This window comes from Pollicipes pollicipes, unplaced genomic scaffold (assembly GCF_011947565.3).
Source record: "Pollicipes pollicipes isolate AB1234 unplaced genomic scaffold, Ppol_2.1 Scaffold_4881;HRSCAF=5763_pilon_pilon_pilon, whole genome shotgun sequence".
NCBI classification, from domain to species: domain Eukaryota; kingdom Metazoa; phylum Arthropoda; class Thecostraca; order Pollicipedomorpha; family Pollicipedidae; genus Pollicipes; species Pollicipes pollicipes.
In genome coordinates, this window is record NW_023596576.1 from 39,308,248 (window position 1) to 39,327,182 (window position 18,935).

General features: G+C 52.9%; 2 protein-coding genes across 2 annotated transcripts; both read left to right on the top strand.

The window, feature by feature from the left end:
* The first annotated feature begins 1,745 nt into the window (after positions 1-1,745).
* Positions 1,746-11,693, top strand: LOC119100360 (2-deoxy-scyllo-inosamine dehydrogenase-like). Its single transcript, XM_037223462.1, has 4 exons — positions 1,746-2,061; positions 5,610-5,763; positions 6,495-6,716; positions 11,604-11,693. The coding sequence occupies exons 1-4, from the start codon at positions 1,874-1,876 to the stop codon at positions 11,691-11,693; spliced, it is 654 nt and encodes a 217-aa protein (XP_037079357.1). The 5' UTR covers positions 1,746-1,873.
* A 2-nt stretch (positions 11,694-11,695) lies between these two features.
* Positions 11,696-18,599, top strand: LOC119101204 (uncharacterized). Its single transcript, XM_037224500.1, has 5 exons — positions 11,696-11,762; positions 12,402-12,463; positions 13,358-13,484; positions 13,811-13,935; positions 18,313-18,599. The coding sequence occupies exons 2-5, from the start codon at positions 12,416-12,418 to the stop codon at positions 18,361-18,363; spliced, it is 351 nt and encodes a 116-aa protein (XP_037080395.1). The 5' UTR covers positions 11,696-11,762; positions 12,402-12,415; the 3' UTR covers positions 18,364-18,599.
* The last annotated feature ends 336 nt before the right edge of the window (positions 18,600-18,935 follow it).

The window sequence follows — 18,935 nt, forward strand, 5'->3', positions numbered from 1 at the left end:
GAAACCAGAGGTACGGGGTTCGATTCCCCGCGGTGCCCGCGCCTCCTGCCAGGATGAGAGCCAGGCGACGCCATATAGCCTCAGCAGCTGAGAGCGCCGTAAAGCCCCAATAACACACATGCTGTATGTGTCCATGCATGAATTTGCATGATGGTATTCAGCCAGCCGCGCAATATATGCGTAACGCCAGGCGCCGTTGTAGTTCGTATATTTCATCTCCTCAAAGCTTCAGTTGCCATGTGAGAGCAAAGAGGTGTGATAGACCGTGATTGGAATATTGAGCCAGTTTGAAGCTAAATTGAGACGGCGGACCAGAAAATAGTCACCACCGCGCGCCTTTTGTCGATTTATTTGCTATTAGAACCCGACCAAGTGCTGCGAAAACAATCACCTGGCGACGGAACGGGTGACGCAGCGGATATATTTTCTGTATTCGAAATCAAAGGCGTGAATCTGACTCTGCCCTCACTATCCGCTTCATTCGGAATCCTTTCAACTCCCCGTTTATCTGCGGGCAAGCTGCCTGCATCAGCCGGGAGTGTGCTTAAGTATCCCCTGGCGGGAGCCCCGCCCGTGCGCCCGCACAAACCCCGAAGAAGAGTCCCTGAGCGGGGTAAATTTCGGTAACGGAGGACTCCCGATGCACACCGTCTTGCAACAATATTCACCACTCGATCCTGCATCACACAGCCCTGAGGTGGTCGTTACTGACAAGACCGGCTCTAGTCCAAATCAAACAGACCCAGGGCGGCCCTTCAGTGGTCGGAGACACTTATAGTCAAAGACAGTATGAATAACTACATATATCTCCGGCTTCGCTGGTTATTTCTGTTTCGTTTCATTGACCCCATGTTCCAGGTGCCTGACCCGATCAGATCGTGGCAGGAGCAGTTCCGGACAGCCTCTACAATACATGCAATACAGCCTCCACAATACAGGCGCAGGCCTTCGATGTGAATATCCCCCAAATTAGATCCGACTCCTCCAAGCATGTGATGCGGGACATGCCGAATCTTTCTGCGTACTAGGCGTGGGGCCTCGGGGCGTAGGTCGAGACAGGGTTCCAGAAAGTGACTGGAAACTTCGAGAAAGTCTGGAATGACTTCGAAAATAATGCAGGTAACCATACACACAAATAACCATATACACCTTAGTCTGTAAAAATTTGTTTTCTGAAACTTCACCCTCGATATGCAGAGCCAGGTGCAAAAGTGACTAACTTCGCCCTTAACATTTGTTTAACCATCGCCGTATCTGTGGGATGTCAAGCATGCAGACTTCCTCACCATTGTAGGGCTTGTTTATAACATTCCCCTGCTCTGTCCATGGTATCAATACACACGAGACGCAGCTGACGCGAGCCAGATGGCGAAAAGAGCTGAAGTTTTTACTGTTTCGAGCCGGAGCGATATGTGTCATTGTGCGGCACTGAGGCGTTACGACACATTCAGCTGCTGAGGCTACATGACGTGGCCTGTTTTCGCATAGACAGGACAGGCGAGCACCGCGGTTAATCGAACCCCGTGCTCTGGTTTCCCAGACGCGCAGCTTAACCACTACACTGCCGACACTCCGAGCACACAAACATAGACTGCGGCACCAGCCAAACTCCATCTGCGAGACTGGCTGGCCCCCCGCGGCTCTGAACCGAGCACCGGGTCTCCCGGGCTCGACAACGGCAGCTCTGGTTCCACGTGCTAAGATTCGTGCCGCGGCGACATCAGACCCAGTCTGGAACTGCGTACGTCTGCCCCCGACCCCGTCAGAGTCGGCGACCACTCGCCAGCCCGGTGCGCCGGTCCGCTCCGGCCGCGGACCTCTCAGCCCTGCTGCTGCTGCTGCAAGCCCGCTGCCGCTGCCGCTGCAAGCCGAGATGACGGACGAAGCGCGACCGGCGGCGCTGGCGGCCGTGTTCGACGGCCCGGCGGCCGGCCTGCGGCTCCAGGCGCTACCGTTGCCGGCGCCGGCGCCGCGAGAGGTGCTGGTCCGCATCGTGGCGGCCACGGTGTGCGGCTCGGACGTGCACACCGTCCGCGGCGTGCGCACCGAGCCCACGCCTTCGTGAGTGTCAGGGCGGACCCCCAGCCCTGGGTGGAGCCGCGATCTCGCCGCGACCCAGAGCTGCGAGCGCGCCAGTGTCTCGTGTCAGCGGCCTGGCACTCGTGACTGCCCCGTGTCGAGCTGTCGCTCTTGTAAGAGCCTCGTGTCAGCGCCGAGCCCGCTCTCTCTTCCCCTGTCGAGGCTACGCTCCCTCTCCGCGTCAATCCCACGCTCTCTCCTCGCGTCCAGTCCACGCTCCCTTTTCTTGTCGAGCCCACGTCATCTTCCCGTGTCGAGCTCACGTTCTCTTTTCTTGTCGAGCCCACGCGGTCTTCCTGCGTCGAGTCCACGCGGTGTTCCTGTGTCGAGCCCACGCTCTTTTCCCGTGTCGATCCCATCCCGCTGCTTGTTCGGACCTCGCCCACGGCCTAGGGCGGGTCCCTTCGCTGCCCCTGCCGCTGCGGCGTCCCACCGTAGGCTCCGACGTCATCAGATGAGAGATTTCTCTGGAAATTCGTGGTTTTGTGCAGTTCGGTTTTATATCTTCGTGGAGAGTGATTTAAGCAATCTCGAGGGGTGCGCTTGAAATTACGCATGCAAATCATGTGTGAGTGAAACGAATAGATCCTGGCTAACTTCTGCTCTGGGACAACGCAAGTCACTGCCTTATTCAAGATGCCGAGAAGTTTTTGACCGATGTTCAAGAAATTAATGTGACACCAGCAGCAACCTTTTGGCGATAGTTTTCAGACAACGCAGGTCTTTCTTATGCTGCTCAGACTCAGGTGGAAGACGTCATAAGAAGTAGACAAGGTTTCACTTTGCTGGCGCACTCTTTTAAAATGTCTATATCGAGTGACTGATAGTTTGCCTTTCAGCGGCGATGCTATTACTTGTGTGCCAGGAGTAGGGGGGGCGATGCAAGTCGTCCCTGCCTTTATATCCCTTACCCTTGTCAAGAAGCTGAGAGCTCTGTTCGTTATCGCTATCAAGACAAATCTTTACGCTGTAAAAAATAACGATTGTGAACTCAGAAGCCAGGTGAACGTTTATGTTTGAAAAGAGCCCAACGCGCGCTGCGGCTGCCACTGTGGCGCTGTCCGTGGATCACAGTGTGCCATGGCTGCCACTGTAGTGCTGTGCATGGGTCACAGTGTGCTACGGCTGCCACTGAGGCGTTGTCCGTGGATCACAGTGTGCTACGGCTGCCACTGTGGCGCTGTCCGCGGGTTACAACGCGCTGTGAAGAGGGGGGGGGGGGGGGGGGTTGGAGCGCAACCGAAGTAAAGCTGGAGAGTACAAACGCAGGTTTGGACAGCGCAACATTACGTTCGGGTGCAGTTACAAATCGTGCTAAGATTAAAAAGAAACTTAAACCGTTCAGCCGGATACCGTTGGGTTCCAGTCATAACGAGGAAAGCCATCAGCTATTTGTTTCGCATCTCTAGCCCAAGTAGGTGACAAGGGGCCATTCCTTTTTTGGAACGTAGCACAGCCCAGCGTAACCACGGGTGTTGGGGGTCTCACCCGGCGCATTCAGAGCGTAGGGGAAGGGAGGAGGGAGAGAGGGTTGAAAAATAGGGAGGGGAAGGTTGAATAAGGTTGATCAAATATGCGTCACGCGTGTGATGTGCGGCCGGCGTAGTGAGCTACCTTGATGATAGCGGGCTGGGTCTGCCGCTGGTGATGATGGGCTGGGTCTGCCGCTGGTGATGATGGGCTGGGTCTGCCGCTGGTGATAGTGGGCTGGGTCTGCCGCTGATGATGATGGGCTGGGTCTGCCGCTGATGATAGTGGGCTGGGACTGCCGCTGGTGATAGTGGGCTGGGTCTGCCGCTGATGATGATGGGCTGAGTCTGCCGCTGGTGATAGTGGGCTGGGTCTGCCGCTGATGACATTGGGCTGCGTCTGCCGCTAATGATGGTGGGCTGGGTCTGCCGCTGGTGATATTGGGCTGGGTCTGCCGCTGGTGATAGTGGGCTGGGTCTGCCGCTGGTGATAGTGGGCTGGGTCCTGCCGCTGGTGATAGTGGGCTGAGACTGCCGCTGATGATAGTGGGCTGGGTCTGCCGCTGGTGGTATTGGGCTGGGTCTGCCGCTGGTGATAGTGGGCTGGGTCTGCCGCTGATGATAGTGGGCTGGGACTGCCGCTGGTGATAGTGGGCTGGGTTTGCCGCTGGGATATTGGGCTGGGTCGCCGCTGGTGATATTGGGCTGGGTCTGCCGCTGGTGATATTGGGCTAGGTCTGCCGCTGATGGCGGCCGGCGGACGGCGCCGTGCGGCCGCCGGCGCTGATTGTCCGCAGCTCACCGTCCGCTCCTAATTGTCCGAGATTTGGCGCGGGTGGGTCGGGTCAGCAGGACGGTAGTCGCTGGACGCTGCCGGCCGGCGAATCGGCTCATTTCCGCCCCGCCCCTCCGCCCTCCCACCAAGGTCTAGCCAACCAAGGGTTGCCGAATGGTCAATACTGCTGACCCCGAACGCGCGATCAGTGGGTTTTCTGAATCTGATGCCGCGGAAGCGACCCGAAGGCAGAAGTAATGTCTATGAGTCGGACGCCGGAAATGTATGAAACAAAATATGAAGCTTGCAATTGTTGGCTCAAATGAGTGAATGCAGTAATAACAGAAAAAGCCGTCACTATCACTGCTTAATAATTTTATCGGTGCATTTTAAGTAGCTGATATGAAAACTCGCTTGTCCCTCCAACCTCGTGCCTCAGTGGCTGATCAATTACTTCCTCTTAGGGCCTTTGTTCCTTATGTTCGGCCTCCATCAAGTAGATATTAGCCAGAATCCTTGGAAGCAGGATGGCAAAAGTAGAAGAAAACGATACATGCTATTTTTTGCCACAAATGCTTGCTGCATGGGTTGTTTAACCGTTAGTATTTGTTATGACCGTTTATTGGTGTCATATTTGTGCATTTCTATGCTTTGCTTTATAATTACGCAATCTATTGGATGGTATTGCTTAAGTGAACAACGCTGCCCCATACTTTGCGGTACCTGTTCTGAGACCATTTGTAGTTTTAATTTTTTGCACTTAATGTGCGGTATTAGTGCAACTGCTCACATGTATTGCCATGTTAAGTAGTGGCAGTGGCGCAGTTGACAATAATTGGCCGGGTGAATAATTGGCTGATAAATAGAACAGAAGAGTGTGAGCGAGCGGGGTGTAAAAGTTGAAAACAACCTAACATACCTCGAAAATACACCAACAAACGGGTATCTCCCGAATTTTATCCACTCTTTATCAAAGTTGGGGAGCCCCCTCCCCTTCCAACTGGAAGTATCCATTATTCCTAGACAGTTGGTCGCTTAAATTGGTCTCCATTTGTCGTGGCAAATGACAAATAGCTTCTTTAGAAACAGGCGGAATTCTGAAGAATGACATGGGATGCTCTGAATGACGGGATCACAGAATAGGAAAATGATATCAGCAAAGGCTCGACACCAGAAACAACAGGAGAAACATGCTCTTTGCAATTGCTTTTACATTAACGCAGCATCCAATGGACACGATCCGCCGGGCTACCCCTCCGCCACTGAGTGGCTGACACTCGTTGCAGCATTCTGGGTCACGAGGGCGTCGGTCTGGTGGAGATCAGTCGACGGCCCGGCGTGGAGCCAGGCCACCTGGTCACCTTCGCCATCTGCGACGTCTGTGGCAGCTGCGACCGCTGCGCCACCGGCCTCAGTCAGAAGTGCAGGGCGCTCATGAAGGTATGTACCTGATAGCCCTTTACAGGGCCGAATCATGTGCGTGTGCTGACGCAATAGCATGACGTCCACAAGGGGTGTATGATGGCTGATATAGCGAAACTTCCACGGATTTTCACGCAAACGATTTGAGAAATTAGATGATAGCCGCGAGTTCTTTTTCGGCGTCAGCCTCGCTCTGGATCCTGTATCTTGTCTGTGAGGAAATCTGAAAACGGCGCATTGCATTAGAAGCGTCATTTCACGCAACTTTCAGTGGCAACGCCAACCGTTTAGTACCACACGCATCCTACCACCCGCATGTGTTTCGCCCCATTTCGGGCTTGTCCTTTGATGGTTGTAGCACTGGTACTTTATTTAAAGAACGGTAAAGCAGTGCGTGTGCAGTTGAGGAAACTTAGTGCCATCTCTCGGCAATTGATCCTTCAGCCGTCTCTGCGGCCACCTTTCGTGGTCCAGCGCCTTCGGCTAGTGTTGAGCGGTTCACAGCCGCTCCAATTCGCCCGAGGAGAAAATGTGAGGCAACTTGTGACCAATGCGCAGCTCCAACCCCCCCCCCCCGCAAAACCACCGCTCAATGTGGCTGTTGCAATAGCGGGGCTTTTCTGAACGGTGAACTCATGACGTCAATGCCAACGCAGCTCTCAGCTCCGTAAAACGATGAGTTTCGCAACTTCCACAAGGCACGGAGGCCATGCTGGCGGCGCGCTCCTTCGCTGTCACATCCGTTCCAGTACGGTCACTCTACCCTGTCTAGCGGGTGCGGCCTGAACGGCTGCTACTCGACGCACCTGCTGCTGCGAGCTGGCACGCACATCGTGCGTTTGCCGCCGGGCCTTGCCGCCAACCCGCCGCTGGCGGCGCCTGCCAACTGCGCCCTGGCCACGGTCATGTGCGCCGCTCGCGCCGTGCAGACCCACCTGGCGGCGGCGCCTCGAACTAGGGCGCTAGTGCAGGTAAGAGCCCGCCAGGCAATAAACGTCTCGAGGGGGAGTTCGAGTAGTTTTTGGTTGGAAGTGAGCTTTGCGTACGGACCAATAACGCAGCCGACGGCAGTCGAGAGGGAGGGATGGATATTGCAACAGGGCGATGGCGCGCGTTTGTCAGCGCGGATCGCTTGTGATCGGCTGCGACGGCTGGAGCCGACTCGCGGGCAAATAGCGCGCGACATTGCGCTCACTCAGCTGACGGGCAACAGGCGCGGCGTAAAATGACCAGTCAGGCTGAGGCTTTGAAGCCGTGTCGCGCTGGCAATGGCATTTCACACCAGCTTCCAGGGCTTGACGGCCAAACAGAGGCGAAATGAAGACGTAGCTGCCTCAGGAAATGGCGCCATTTGTGCTGAATCACATTCCCTTTTATTTGGACTCGATGAGCAGGCGGCGGGACAAGGATTTTGAGTCAAGAAGGTTAATCTCTTTCCATAGCACAAGAATAGCCCTTTGTCAAGTTCTTGTAGACGCAGTGTTTCGTAGTTCAGGCGTTAAGTCGGGTGGTAACGGGATCAATTTTGCACAATGACTGCTCCTGGCATCGAGCGATGCATTGGAAAGGAGACCTCAACTGACCTACCTCCGGCTCTGATTGCCTGCTTGCATCACTATTTTTGGCAGGTTCGCATTGACACCACGGATGGGACGCATCTTGGAGCACTTTGCCGTCACTGTAATGTTGCCGTACCCTGTTACAAGTTGTGTAACGATGTCACGTCTCTTTGATGCATTCAAATCCTACAGGGATTTGAATGCATCAAATTGAATGCATCATTTCCCTGGCCACAGCGACAGGGAAATCCTACCACAAATCCACTTACCAGAATTATATTAGAATCATGACTAGATACGTCTTTTCGAGTCATTTGGGTCATAACCTATGGCAGGTCAGCGTCAGGCAATGGCTTCGACGAATACAGTTCCTAGGAAAATGATCAATATGATACGACTGTTTCGTGCTTGATGAAGTCATAGAAATTTGAGATGGTTCTTAAGCAATTTAACTATTGACATTAGGACTACGACTTGTTCTATTGATCTTGAATCAAGCATGAAATGGAGGTTAGATCAAGGTCAAAACGAACCTGTTTTGATGTTGAAAAACTTGTTTATTTAAGCAGTTTTTGGGGCTCACTTTGAATTCCTGGATCATAATGGCCTCAAAAGACTTAGTAATCTGACTTCGTGAAAGCAAGGGAGGTCACCGACTTAAAAGACCTTGAACTGCCCTTTGATTTCAGGAGCATGTCGCCCAGCGTATTACTTGGCAACGATTAGAAACTCAAATATCGAAATAATCCCAAACGGCTAGTTCATTTTTTACTTTCCTTAGTTAAGATAAGGTCACTGGCCCGATGTGAACGGCAGTGAAATTTTGCTTACAGCTGTTATCTAGCTCAAAGTTGGCTACGTGAGGAGATCTGAGTGCAATTCCTGGCATCGATTTGGAGTTTGACCTTGTTCGACTTTACTTGACGCAAAGATCACAACACAGGGACTTCAGAATTTGACACAAGTGAGTTCACATAAAGCTCAGTTTACCTGGTAAATTCGATGCCTCTAGCTCTCGTGATTTGTGAGATCTCCGGAGGTCAGAATGACACCTTCCCCAACCTAAGCGCGGTGCTTTTAACCCGTCACCCAGTTGCATGTTAACAGCGGAGTGATTTGTTCGCGGCACCGTGTCCTTCCTGTGACATGGGCCCGGGTCACCACCTTGCCAGGTCATTTGGGACACAAACGGCATGCATGTGCACCTCTAGGCCGGAACGGAAAGGAGAGTGGCTACCTGGGCTGCCGCGCCTCCTAGCCGGTGTGTCCTCCGCATGCTAGGTACTCTGCTAACTCGTGATATGATGATGACGGACGAGGCGTTGTCCCTGCCGACGGGGCGTTGTCCCTGTCCCTGTCCCTGTCAGTTCCGCGTCTGTTTATGCATCCGATGTGACGGGCGATGTTGACGGACGCGCTGTTGGGGGTTCGGGTTTTAGGTCCCCAGCTAGCCGGCAGGTCAGTGCAGAAGGCTGGTGTGCCCACATTGACGAGATGTCAGGTAGATTCAGCTGGTTCTCACTGAACGTAGTAAGTGCTTTGTCACAGACTGCAGTTGTTCAATATCAGGCTGACGCCATGTTCTGTCGGAATTACTTCGCGCCTTGGAATCACAGCCAATGTAGATATTTCCTTTTTGAGAGCTTTCCTCTGCGGGAGCCGGAGAATAGATGGAAAAGTCTCATGCAGGACTAACATGAGATCATGCTACACTGGCTTCTGACCCATTAACCGAAATGCAGCAAGCGATTACAACTGTTCAGACTCGGTAGCAACTGCGAGCTGACGGTGCAGCCGAAGGTTTCTCCGTTCAGCTCACGTCCACCATGTCGTCGTGGCACCGAGGGAAGATGTTAAAAACATGCTTTGCATCGTCTTTCAAATGTGTCCAACGACACGTCAGGAAGTAAATAACGCTAATTTCGAACGTCGTCAGCGCTCCCCTCAGATGCCTTATTCGCTTTAGAGATACCCTATTAAGTCAAGTCCAGCAGCTTAACAGCAAAGTGCGGTATCATTAATGAGCTGTAAGTATATGCAAGCTGTATGCCTTTGATGATATCCTTGTCAACACACACTTACACCTTTCAGCTGTTTGCATTCCCAGATAGGATGGGTCTTTATCAAACTGCGAGGAAATGCGTGACAATTTTTCTACAAGATGCGTATTGCTCACGGGTCCACCACCCATGGCTAAACGCCCGACCCTTGGCGGCGGCGACCGCGCCTGCGGGGCCGCGCGTTCCTCGGATCGGTTATGGATCCCTTCAGGCTCGTTCTGTGCAGATGTCGACGCCACCGGTGTGTCAGAGGGCCATTCTTCACCTGGGCCCCGAGGATTCATCACACATCGACCGCGCCGCTGTCGGCCCCCGCGCGCCGCCCTAGTCACCGGCGGCTGAACCCGCTCCGGGACCCGCTGTGTGGCAGCGCAGGACTGCGGGTCCCCACCGTCGACCCGCGCAGAAAGACCGCTCTGCAGGGGCTGCTGTTTCGTGGCTGTGCGTTGGTTGTAGAGTATCGGGCCAGTCTTGCTTGGGGTCAGAAAGGTCCCTCACTGCATGGCAATGCCTCCTTTTTATAAAGCTTTTTTCTACTCCCGCTTGTCTTATCCTTCGACTTCATTTCAAGTCACGCCAGCAATGCAGCATGATGCCGTCCTGAAACCCTTTTGAATGCGCTTTTAAATTATCTAGAGATGCAGGCAGTGACACGGATTTGTAAACAGGTTATTACGAAGAAGCTGATTTCAAGCGAAGCGGGGCAAACCCCTCACGCCTTGCATCACTTCTCGCCAATTTTTGTTGTTTTTTTGTCGACAGCCATAGCTCAGTGGTACTTCACTGAGCTGTAAAATAGCTCAAATACAGCAAGCGTAAAGCAACTTCTCTTTCCAAGAGCATCTATATTCTATTTGGTATTCAATATTATCGATGCAATATTTCTTCGACGTTTATTTCCGAAGCCTGTCCCCCTCCCGGTACATCTATGTCTTACGTTTTGTCGCACGGTACCGCTGAAGTGGTACCATACGTATATTGACATATTTTGCGGCTTAACATTAGCGTGGTAGTTGTCGCCACCTGCGCAATGGCCGCTAGTTCATTTTTGTTTCACATTGATCGCCGCTGACTCCTGCTTAGCGCGTTGCCCTTCCATTCGTTCTAAAAAAAAGAAAAGAGAAAACCTGTTTCGTTGCGTCCAACAAAGGACTTCAAAGCCTTTCACCAGGTTGCCGTCGTTTCTCGCACGGGTTAGGTGCTCGTGCAGCCCTGTCGGACCCGTGTCTGGCCTGTTTTTGCCGTGATTTACCACCGCCCCAGCTGGGCGGCCCGTCAGCACGTTCGATCTGCCCTCCGCAGGAAGTCCCATCGCAGCCGGAAATCCTACCACATGTGGGAAATCACTCGCTTTAGATATCGGGCGGCCCCAGGCGGTGGCGCGGACCGCCAGCAGGGCCGGCTCGGCGCCGCGGCGGACGCCAGCCGTGACGCACGCGTCGCTTCTCCGAGCCGTGCGCGACGAAAAAATACGCAAGCTGAGAATCCGCATGCAAATTGTTGACTGAAGTGTCTCCGTCTTCGCGGAGAGGTGCACAAAGAAGCGCGGGACACTGGGGTGGGACGCGGAACACTGGGCTAGGCAGCGGAACTCTGTGGCTGGGCAGCGGAACACTGGGACTGGGCAGCGGAACTCTGGGCTTGGCAGCGGAACACTGGACTGGGCAGCGGAACACTGGACTGGGCTGCGGGACAATGGGCTGGGCGGCGAAACACTGGGCTGGGCTGCGGGACAATGGGCTGGGCGGCGAAACACTGGGCTGGGCTGCGGGACAGATGGGCTGGGCGACGAAACACTGGGCTGGGCTGCGGGACAATGGGCTGGGCGACGAAACACTGGGCTGGGCTGCGGGACAATGGGCTGGGCAGACAAACACTGGGCTGGGCAGCGAAACACTGGGCTGGGCAGCGGGACAATGGGCTGGGCAGCCGCCTGAAGCCGGCCGGCGTTGGCGCTCTGTTGCGCGGTCATTTCACGGAGCGTGAGACGCATCTCCGGCACCGCGTATCTGTCTTGGCTGTGCGTGACTCGTCTCGGCGATTCTGTGTCAGTTATAGCTGTCATGCGCCACCATGCGACCGTATGGCCCGCACCGCCGCCATAACAACACGCGTCGCCGCGTCCGTTTTTGCCGTCCACCACGTCCCTGCGTAATCCGTCCTGACGTGTCCCGCCACACGCCCCAGAGTGACCCATCTCGCCGCGCCCGTAACACGCCCGCCCGGTGCGCTGACGCAGGGCGCCGGCCTGCTCGGTCTGTTCGCGTGCGCTGTGCTGCGGGATGAGCTGCGCTTCGAGCACGTCTTCTGCTCGGACACGGTGGCCTGAGCGGCGCGCCATGGCCGGCAGATTCGGGGCACGGCCCCTTCGAGCCCTGCCAGCTGGACGAGGACGCCGGTGAGGTCACGCCGCCGGTGTCAGACGGACAAAGGAACACGACCCGCAAACGTTTTGTGTTTTTTCACCTATTCTTGTCGTTATCGATTGAATATTTGCACATTATCCTAGCTTTGTCTTCCCACATATTACTTGTGTGCCAGGCTGATGAAAATCCGACGTATCTGAAGCATCCGTTAAGTACGACGCTAACATGTTGCACACATAAATAAGGCGCTGCAAAATAGTACGTAAAATTGGCAAATTTCCGCTCATTCGCACCCTTTCTGCTTTCGTAAGCCTGCTGCTGTTTTGTAGTTACTGTTGGAAGAGAGACACGGAATATGGTGCATAGGGATGTCGCGTATCACGAAACCGCTGGTGCAGAGAGTAGATAAAGCGTGCTCGTTGGACATCAAGGGCCGTTAGCGACGCATTGTGTGATCATAATTAAGCTTCCCGTCTCCGTGGCAATTATGACAGCTTGCGTGAAACCCGAAGAGCTCCAGCGATATGACGCTAATTAGTGTGGAACTCCCTTCCCATTCGCCACAGCTCGAGTGGGCTCTGATGAACTGTACTACTGTACCGCCGCCCGCCGGACGCCACGCAGAGGCCGGACCACAAGCGTGTTTATCGACGCGGCCATCCTTTTTTCAGGCGGGAATCCTCCCATGGCAGATTCCTTCGACTGCGTCATCGAAGTATGCGGAACTCCTAAGGTATGCGTGCTTATGCTCACTGGTATCCTCCTTATGCTCACTGGTATCCTACATTCGAGACTTTTGTCCATGGGCGTGGCCTCTTAGAGAGTGGGCAGATGGTCTTCATAGGGTGTTAAACTTTATTATTAGATCAAGCTACCTCCCTAGACACCAGATTGCTCCCTCCAGTTCAGCTTGTCCCTCCAACCTCAGATGCGTGGTTACACCCATGCTTCTGGTCCATATTTGGATTACCTACTGCACTTGTGTCTCGTCGTGTGTCTTTCCGCGACAATCAAACTCCCGCTGTCATTACTGCGAACATTTTGATTTAGTGTCACGATCATTAGCAGCCATCACCGGCGGACCGCATTCATGAAAGTCGGAGTACCCCTGGCATCTAAGCCTGCGCTGTTCTTCGCTGTTCGCCGTCCGAGCCCGGTTCGAGCTCTGTTCCGAGCCCGGTTCGAGCTACGCTCCGAGCCCGGTTCGAGCTCTGTTTTTGAGCGCGTCCTCGTCCCGATATGACTTGCCTGATCGCCGCAGTTTGTTCGAGCGGTCTCCGTCGGTGACTCCACCGCCCGCGCTCCCCCAGTGTGACGGGCGGCTGCGGCGCCTACCTCACCGCTCTCCCCTCCCTCCCCGGCTTAACTCCGCCGCGCCGGCAGCGAACTTGCGGAGTCGGCTGCGTTTTTGCCCGGCGCGCTTTGTTGTTGTCCCTTTGTAGTCCTTCCTGAGGAAGTTACTCTGGAAAGTCATAGCGCATTGTGCGGCGATCGCAGCAGAGACGGAAAACACCTGCCAACCCTATCCAATAAACAGACCTTTTGAACATTCACAAACAAAGGCGTTCCGACGCAGATGAGATAGCTCTGAGCGTTCCCGATGTCTGGACGGTGCTCTCCTCGACAGGTATTTCCCAGCGGACTGCGGTGCCTGCGTCCAGGAGGCTGCTACATACTGGTGGGCCTGGTCCACCCTCAGTCTCAGCTGGAGGTCACCGGCCAGCAGCTCATCAGGAAATGCGCCACCGTAGCGGGTAATCTGGCCAGTCGCTGCTTTTTCAGCATCGCGATCGTAAAGATACGCAAAATCGTAAAGATTCACAGGTTTGTTGAAACGACCGTGTCCATGTTATACGAGTGTGCGACATATTTGTCGCACAGGGGCTAACACCGGAGGCCTTTGTTGACTGGCGTCATTGCATATTTATGCACAACCTATGGAACGGTGGCTAATTTGCAAGCTACTAACCTTACATTTGTCTTCGGCCCCGTACCAATCATGTCCACGTGACAGGTTGCGAGGCCGCCGCTTCAGCGCGCCTTGCCGTGATTGGTGAGCGTGCCGGCGCTGCTCCGACAGGGGTGCACAACTACGCTGCCGCTGATCTGGACAGAGCCGTGGCGTACCTGGAGCGGGTCTGCCAGGACAATACTTACCCGCTGCAAGACCTGCTCAGCCCCGCCTTCGCGCTCGAGCAGATACAGGTGCGTTTTCGTTGGGATGGCTGCAGGCAGGCGGCGGCTCCCATCCGCGGGTACAGGTGTACGGCTGCTCCTCTGCGACAGGGACAGGTGATCTCGCTTGTGGTGGATCTATCCCAGGCGGGGTTGCTGAAGCTGAGTATTTACCCTGGCCCGGACGGATGCTGGCAGGCAGTGTTTGGCGAGCCAATCGACGCCAGGTGGCCGCTGACTGCAGCGCAGTCGCATTATTTATAAGCCCGCTGGTATTTTGGTTGGACGCCGGCTCAATTTATGGTCGGATGGGTTATTCATGGGGGATTTAGTGTCGATTGTGTTATGCTGTCCACAACAGCTGGCGTTATGATAAGGGTCCAGAACAGAGGCAATGGAATCTGGAGATGTCCAGAGACCATCAAGACTATATTTCCCCTGGGCGTTTCATACCATCGCGATGGTGTGGTAGTGATCGCCATGGCGATAGCTCTTTCTGAAGTAAGCTGATTCTTTCACAGATGACTTAGAGTCGGAATCAGACTCACTGGCTTAAATCGCAGAGAATTCGTGCACAGACTCGACTCTAGCGTAACTGAATATCGGACCAAACAATATGTGGAGCATTGCAATTGGCAGTCAGCCTCAACTTGAACCTGAACGAGCCAGCATCAATAATCCTTGTTCCTCATAGAATTCACAGGAAAATGGAAAGATATATGTGATATTTCGGCTAAATGACTTTAACGCAACAAGTATTGCTGCTAATTTCAAAATTGCATGCCGTTTTACTCGATTTTTCAGGTTCTTTTAACAGGGAGCCACAGTTTTTACAGGTCACCACATTTTGGGGATTAAACAAGGAGCATTTGCCAGTCATTTCCATGATACATTGCGCATGTATAGATTGAAATACGAGAAAAATACGTGTACATGCAAAAAAAATAACTTGACAAGCATCACACATAACACAATCAGACACGCAAGTGGTTTGAAGAGACCAATGTTAAGTAAACGGGCATCGTGCGTCACTTATATATGCAAACGATGCCTGTTAGATCGTAAAGATTCGTAAAATCGTAAAGATTCGCAGGTTTGTTGAAACGACCGTGTTTATGTTATGCGAATATGCGACATATACTATATATATATATATATATATATATATATATATATATATGCGACATCAAACAGACATCGTTTAAATGCTTGTTTAATTGAAATCGTTTGCATGTGTACGTGATGCGTGATGCGTGATGCATGTTTAGTTGAACTTGTTTTCTTGAAATCGCCCTGCGTGTGTGGATGTCTTCTGCGTGGTGCGTGTTAACTTGTGTTCGTTTGCATGTACAGGTACTTTCGGATACCTTAAATTATAAGTTAGATGTGCACTATATCATTAAATGACTACGAATTGCTCATTGCTTAATCCCCTGAATGTTGGTGATCTGCAGAAACCGTGGCTCGTTGCTAGAAAAGAAAATCGAGTGGGATCGGCAGGCAATCTTGATTGATGGTGATATTCGTTTCAATAAAGGCATGTAGCAGAGATATCACATCTACCTCTCCATACTCCTGTGCATTCTACGAGACATAAGGCTATTAATACTGTTTCATCTGTACGCTTAAGGCTCCTCGCAAATGCACTTAACAACTTAAATAATTTTAATCTTGAACGCTTATATCACATCTCCTACTCGCCGTATCGAATTGATCACGGCGCACATGCACCAGATTTGTGCAAATCAGCCGTTACATTTGCATAATAGAACTACTGATTTCAAAAGAAATGTGTTTGCGCTTTCACGATGCATGGAGGGCACCTTGTAATGTACATATCAAGCCAGTCAAATCATGCATCGTCATTGGGAAAAACGTGGTTGGAATGCAAGGTGTGGATACACATGTAGTGCTAAATGACCGTTATGAAAATATCGTATCGGATGAACACAACAGGCGGGGTGATGCTTACTGATTTGTGGGTAGAGGGAACATGCATCCCAGGTCACTTAATCCCAGATTGAGCCAGAGCTGCCAAAGGCAATGTGGGCAGTCTTGTATCAAATAGGTCCGTTAGTAGTCCGTTTCGACTCCTTCGGGACCGTACAAAACACTTGGTCGGATTGTCTTGAGAACGCAGTCGAACAGTGATACTTTTCAGAGTTATGACAAAGTTTTCTCGCCAACTGACCACTCAATCACGTTCCGAATCAGACTGGCGCTAACATACCTTGGGTTTGATCAAGGGTCAAGCAAGATTGTCAGGGGCTAACGGCCTCATTTGACCTAGAAATGGCCATTGAGTTATTTAAAGTGTCTGTTTTTTATATTTTACTTATCATTTAAAGCATGCCAATGTATGAAGCTTTTAACAGAAATGCCTATTCTTGTCGTGAAGTCGTTCAGCATTGCGACTTGACGTCAATTGTTACTTTTGAACAAGTGAACTGCAGTTTTCGGAAAGGATGCAACGGATGAACCACGCTTATGCTAGGCGTATCAGCCTTTAGAAAATTTCGCAGTGCTGCCACTTATGAAGTTGTTAGTAGATCTTACATACGCAGGTTAGGTGTGGGTGAGGAGGGACAATCAGCCTGTGCCAACGAAAGTAAGATCTTTTGGCAACGGGTTACGTGGAAAGAGTGCGGCCAGGAACGTAGTGCCGTGAAATAAAGGGAAGGCTGAGTTGGCAGAAATGGATAGGCCTACCCACAGGATGTTCCAAACGGTTTTTTCCCCTCAGTTATACCTCTATCTTGTCAAAGTTCAGGACTGGGGGCTTCTCCTCAAACCTGGTGACCGCTCTCCTGCCGCCCGTCATAGTCAGTATAAGAGATGTTGCTCGCAGCCAAAGAAGTTGATTGCGTGTTTTGAAGACACACTATCGATCCGGAAGTAATCAGAACTTATGATAACATGTCTGGTAGGGTCGCGTTGTTGCTAAACCTGTATTGTGCACCTTCTTGTTTGCAGTGTTTCCATTTAACATATATCGACCCTCTCTAAATATGTCCCTGCCTACACATGTTCGGCCCCTCCAAGCATCTGTCTTCTCTCAGCCAATCTTTTCATAAATATATATTCTAAGTGTTTGTAAAGGGCCCTTTTCAGCGACAGCTCCGGTTTTTCGGCGGGTATCGACCTGCAGCGACGCGTCAGCTGCCGCCCGGATCTCCACGGAGATCGTTCCCCACCCGCCCAGGACCAATCAGCGACACCCCTGGGGAGATCGAGCCCGTCGAATCCAATGAAAGCGGCGCTAATGTGACATAATTGCTACCGCTGCCTTCCGTCGGCGGCCTGTTTTGTCCAGTTCGGGCAGGGATCGCCCCAGTGACGTCACGAGTAGGAGGGCCGACGGGTGGTTGGTGTTTTGGCGGAATCACACTATGAAGCTGACCACCTTGGCAAAACTGCAGCGTTACGCTCATTTTAGCGCGAGACTACCCGTGGGATGTCGCGAAATACTGCGGATGAGGGCGGAATAACCAATGCCCCAGGCACTCCGTTAAGTGTTATTTGTACGAGCGCCCCAATTAATGGCTGGATGAAGTAGTTTTTCATAGGAACATGTGATCATACCAACGCGCAAAGCGGCGAGGGCCGCCGGTGATTCGTCCGTTCAGTGTGATGGCCGGTTCTCCACGCGCTCTATGGCGGCTGGGGACCCTCAGGGTTTGAGGGTCAGTATGCATGAGGCCCTCAGACGAAACGACGTTGGTCTACAGCCAGCCGTAAACATCGTCCGGTGCTCGCGGAAGTTCTTGAACCTGTCACTTCGCCACCGGTCGGTCAGACGAACACGAACACGCTCTGTTCGCGGGCAGTGGGCTCGTGCTTGTTTGATCACTGAATTTGGTAATACCTAGCCTTAATTTTGATTCTTGCACATCTGAGAGAAGAAATGAAATACCACCGCAACCTATCCACCGTGGTATTTATGTAGCGAAGGCCCGATGTCTGTTGAGAAGGCAAACGCTGAAAACAAGAGATGCGGGCAGCACTTTGTTTTGCCAAAGTTGTTCCTAAGGACAAATGACACCGCAACGTTGTGTACGCTGGATGTTTTCAAACTCAACAGTTTGGCTGCATCCTGTCTTCCTACTCCGATGAGAAATCTCCAGCATGAAATCTCTTATCTGATGAGAAATCTTGCATCACTGCGATACATCCACGCACGCGCTCTGAAGTGCGGCATTCCTGCAGTCAGCGTGCTGCTGGCAGTCCTGCAGGCTGTCCACTCCACGGATCCTAGCTGTGTCCGCAGGCTGTGGCAGTCCTGCAGGCTGTCCACTCCCACGGATCCTAGCTGTGTCCGCAGGCTGTGGCAGTCTGCAGGCTATCCACTCACTGATCCTAGCCGCGTCCGCGGGTTGTCCACTCCACTAATCCCAGCCGTGTTTACAGGTTGCTGTGGACCGGTCCGGAGACTTCTACCGGGCTCTGATTCGTCCTTAGTCAGCTGGCGCCGACCGACGACCTGACCGGTCACGGCAGTGTTCGGTGGCCCGCGCATGGAGCTCCGGCCTGTGCGCCACGGCCTATGTGTCGGCCAGCGCTTGGTGGTGCAGCACCACACGCCCGATGTAGATCTAGCCGATGAGCTGAAAGTAGAGCGATGTAGACATGTGATAGTGTTGTATGGTTTGAATAGAATCATGCATGCCAGTGTCATCCGACCCTCTTGCCCTCTTTCTTGCTTTATCATGCATCCCTCGCGACGTCCCCCGCTTGTCCAAGGCAAGCTGCATGCGTCAGCTGCGAGTGGGCCCGGAGGCCCCTGGAAGGGACTCTGACCTTGCGTCCGGCGTATAACCCGCAGAGGGGTCCCTGCGCGGGCTAAGGTTCGGCGATTGCCCCCCCCCCCCCTCCCAGGCGCATGTCGTTCTGCCCTACCGTATCCATTCTTCTTCATGCCACAGCTCTGAACTGATCATTTCTGATCGAAAGGATCTCTAATCCGAATAACCAATAACCAGAGAGGCCCATGCTGATAGACAATTTTTTTCCATCCTCAGTCTCGACACGTT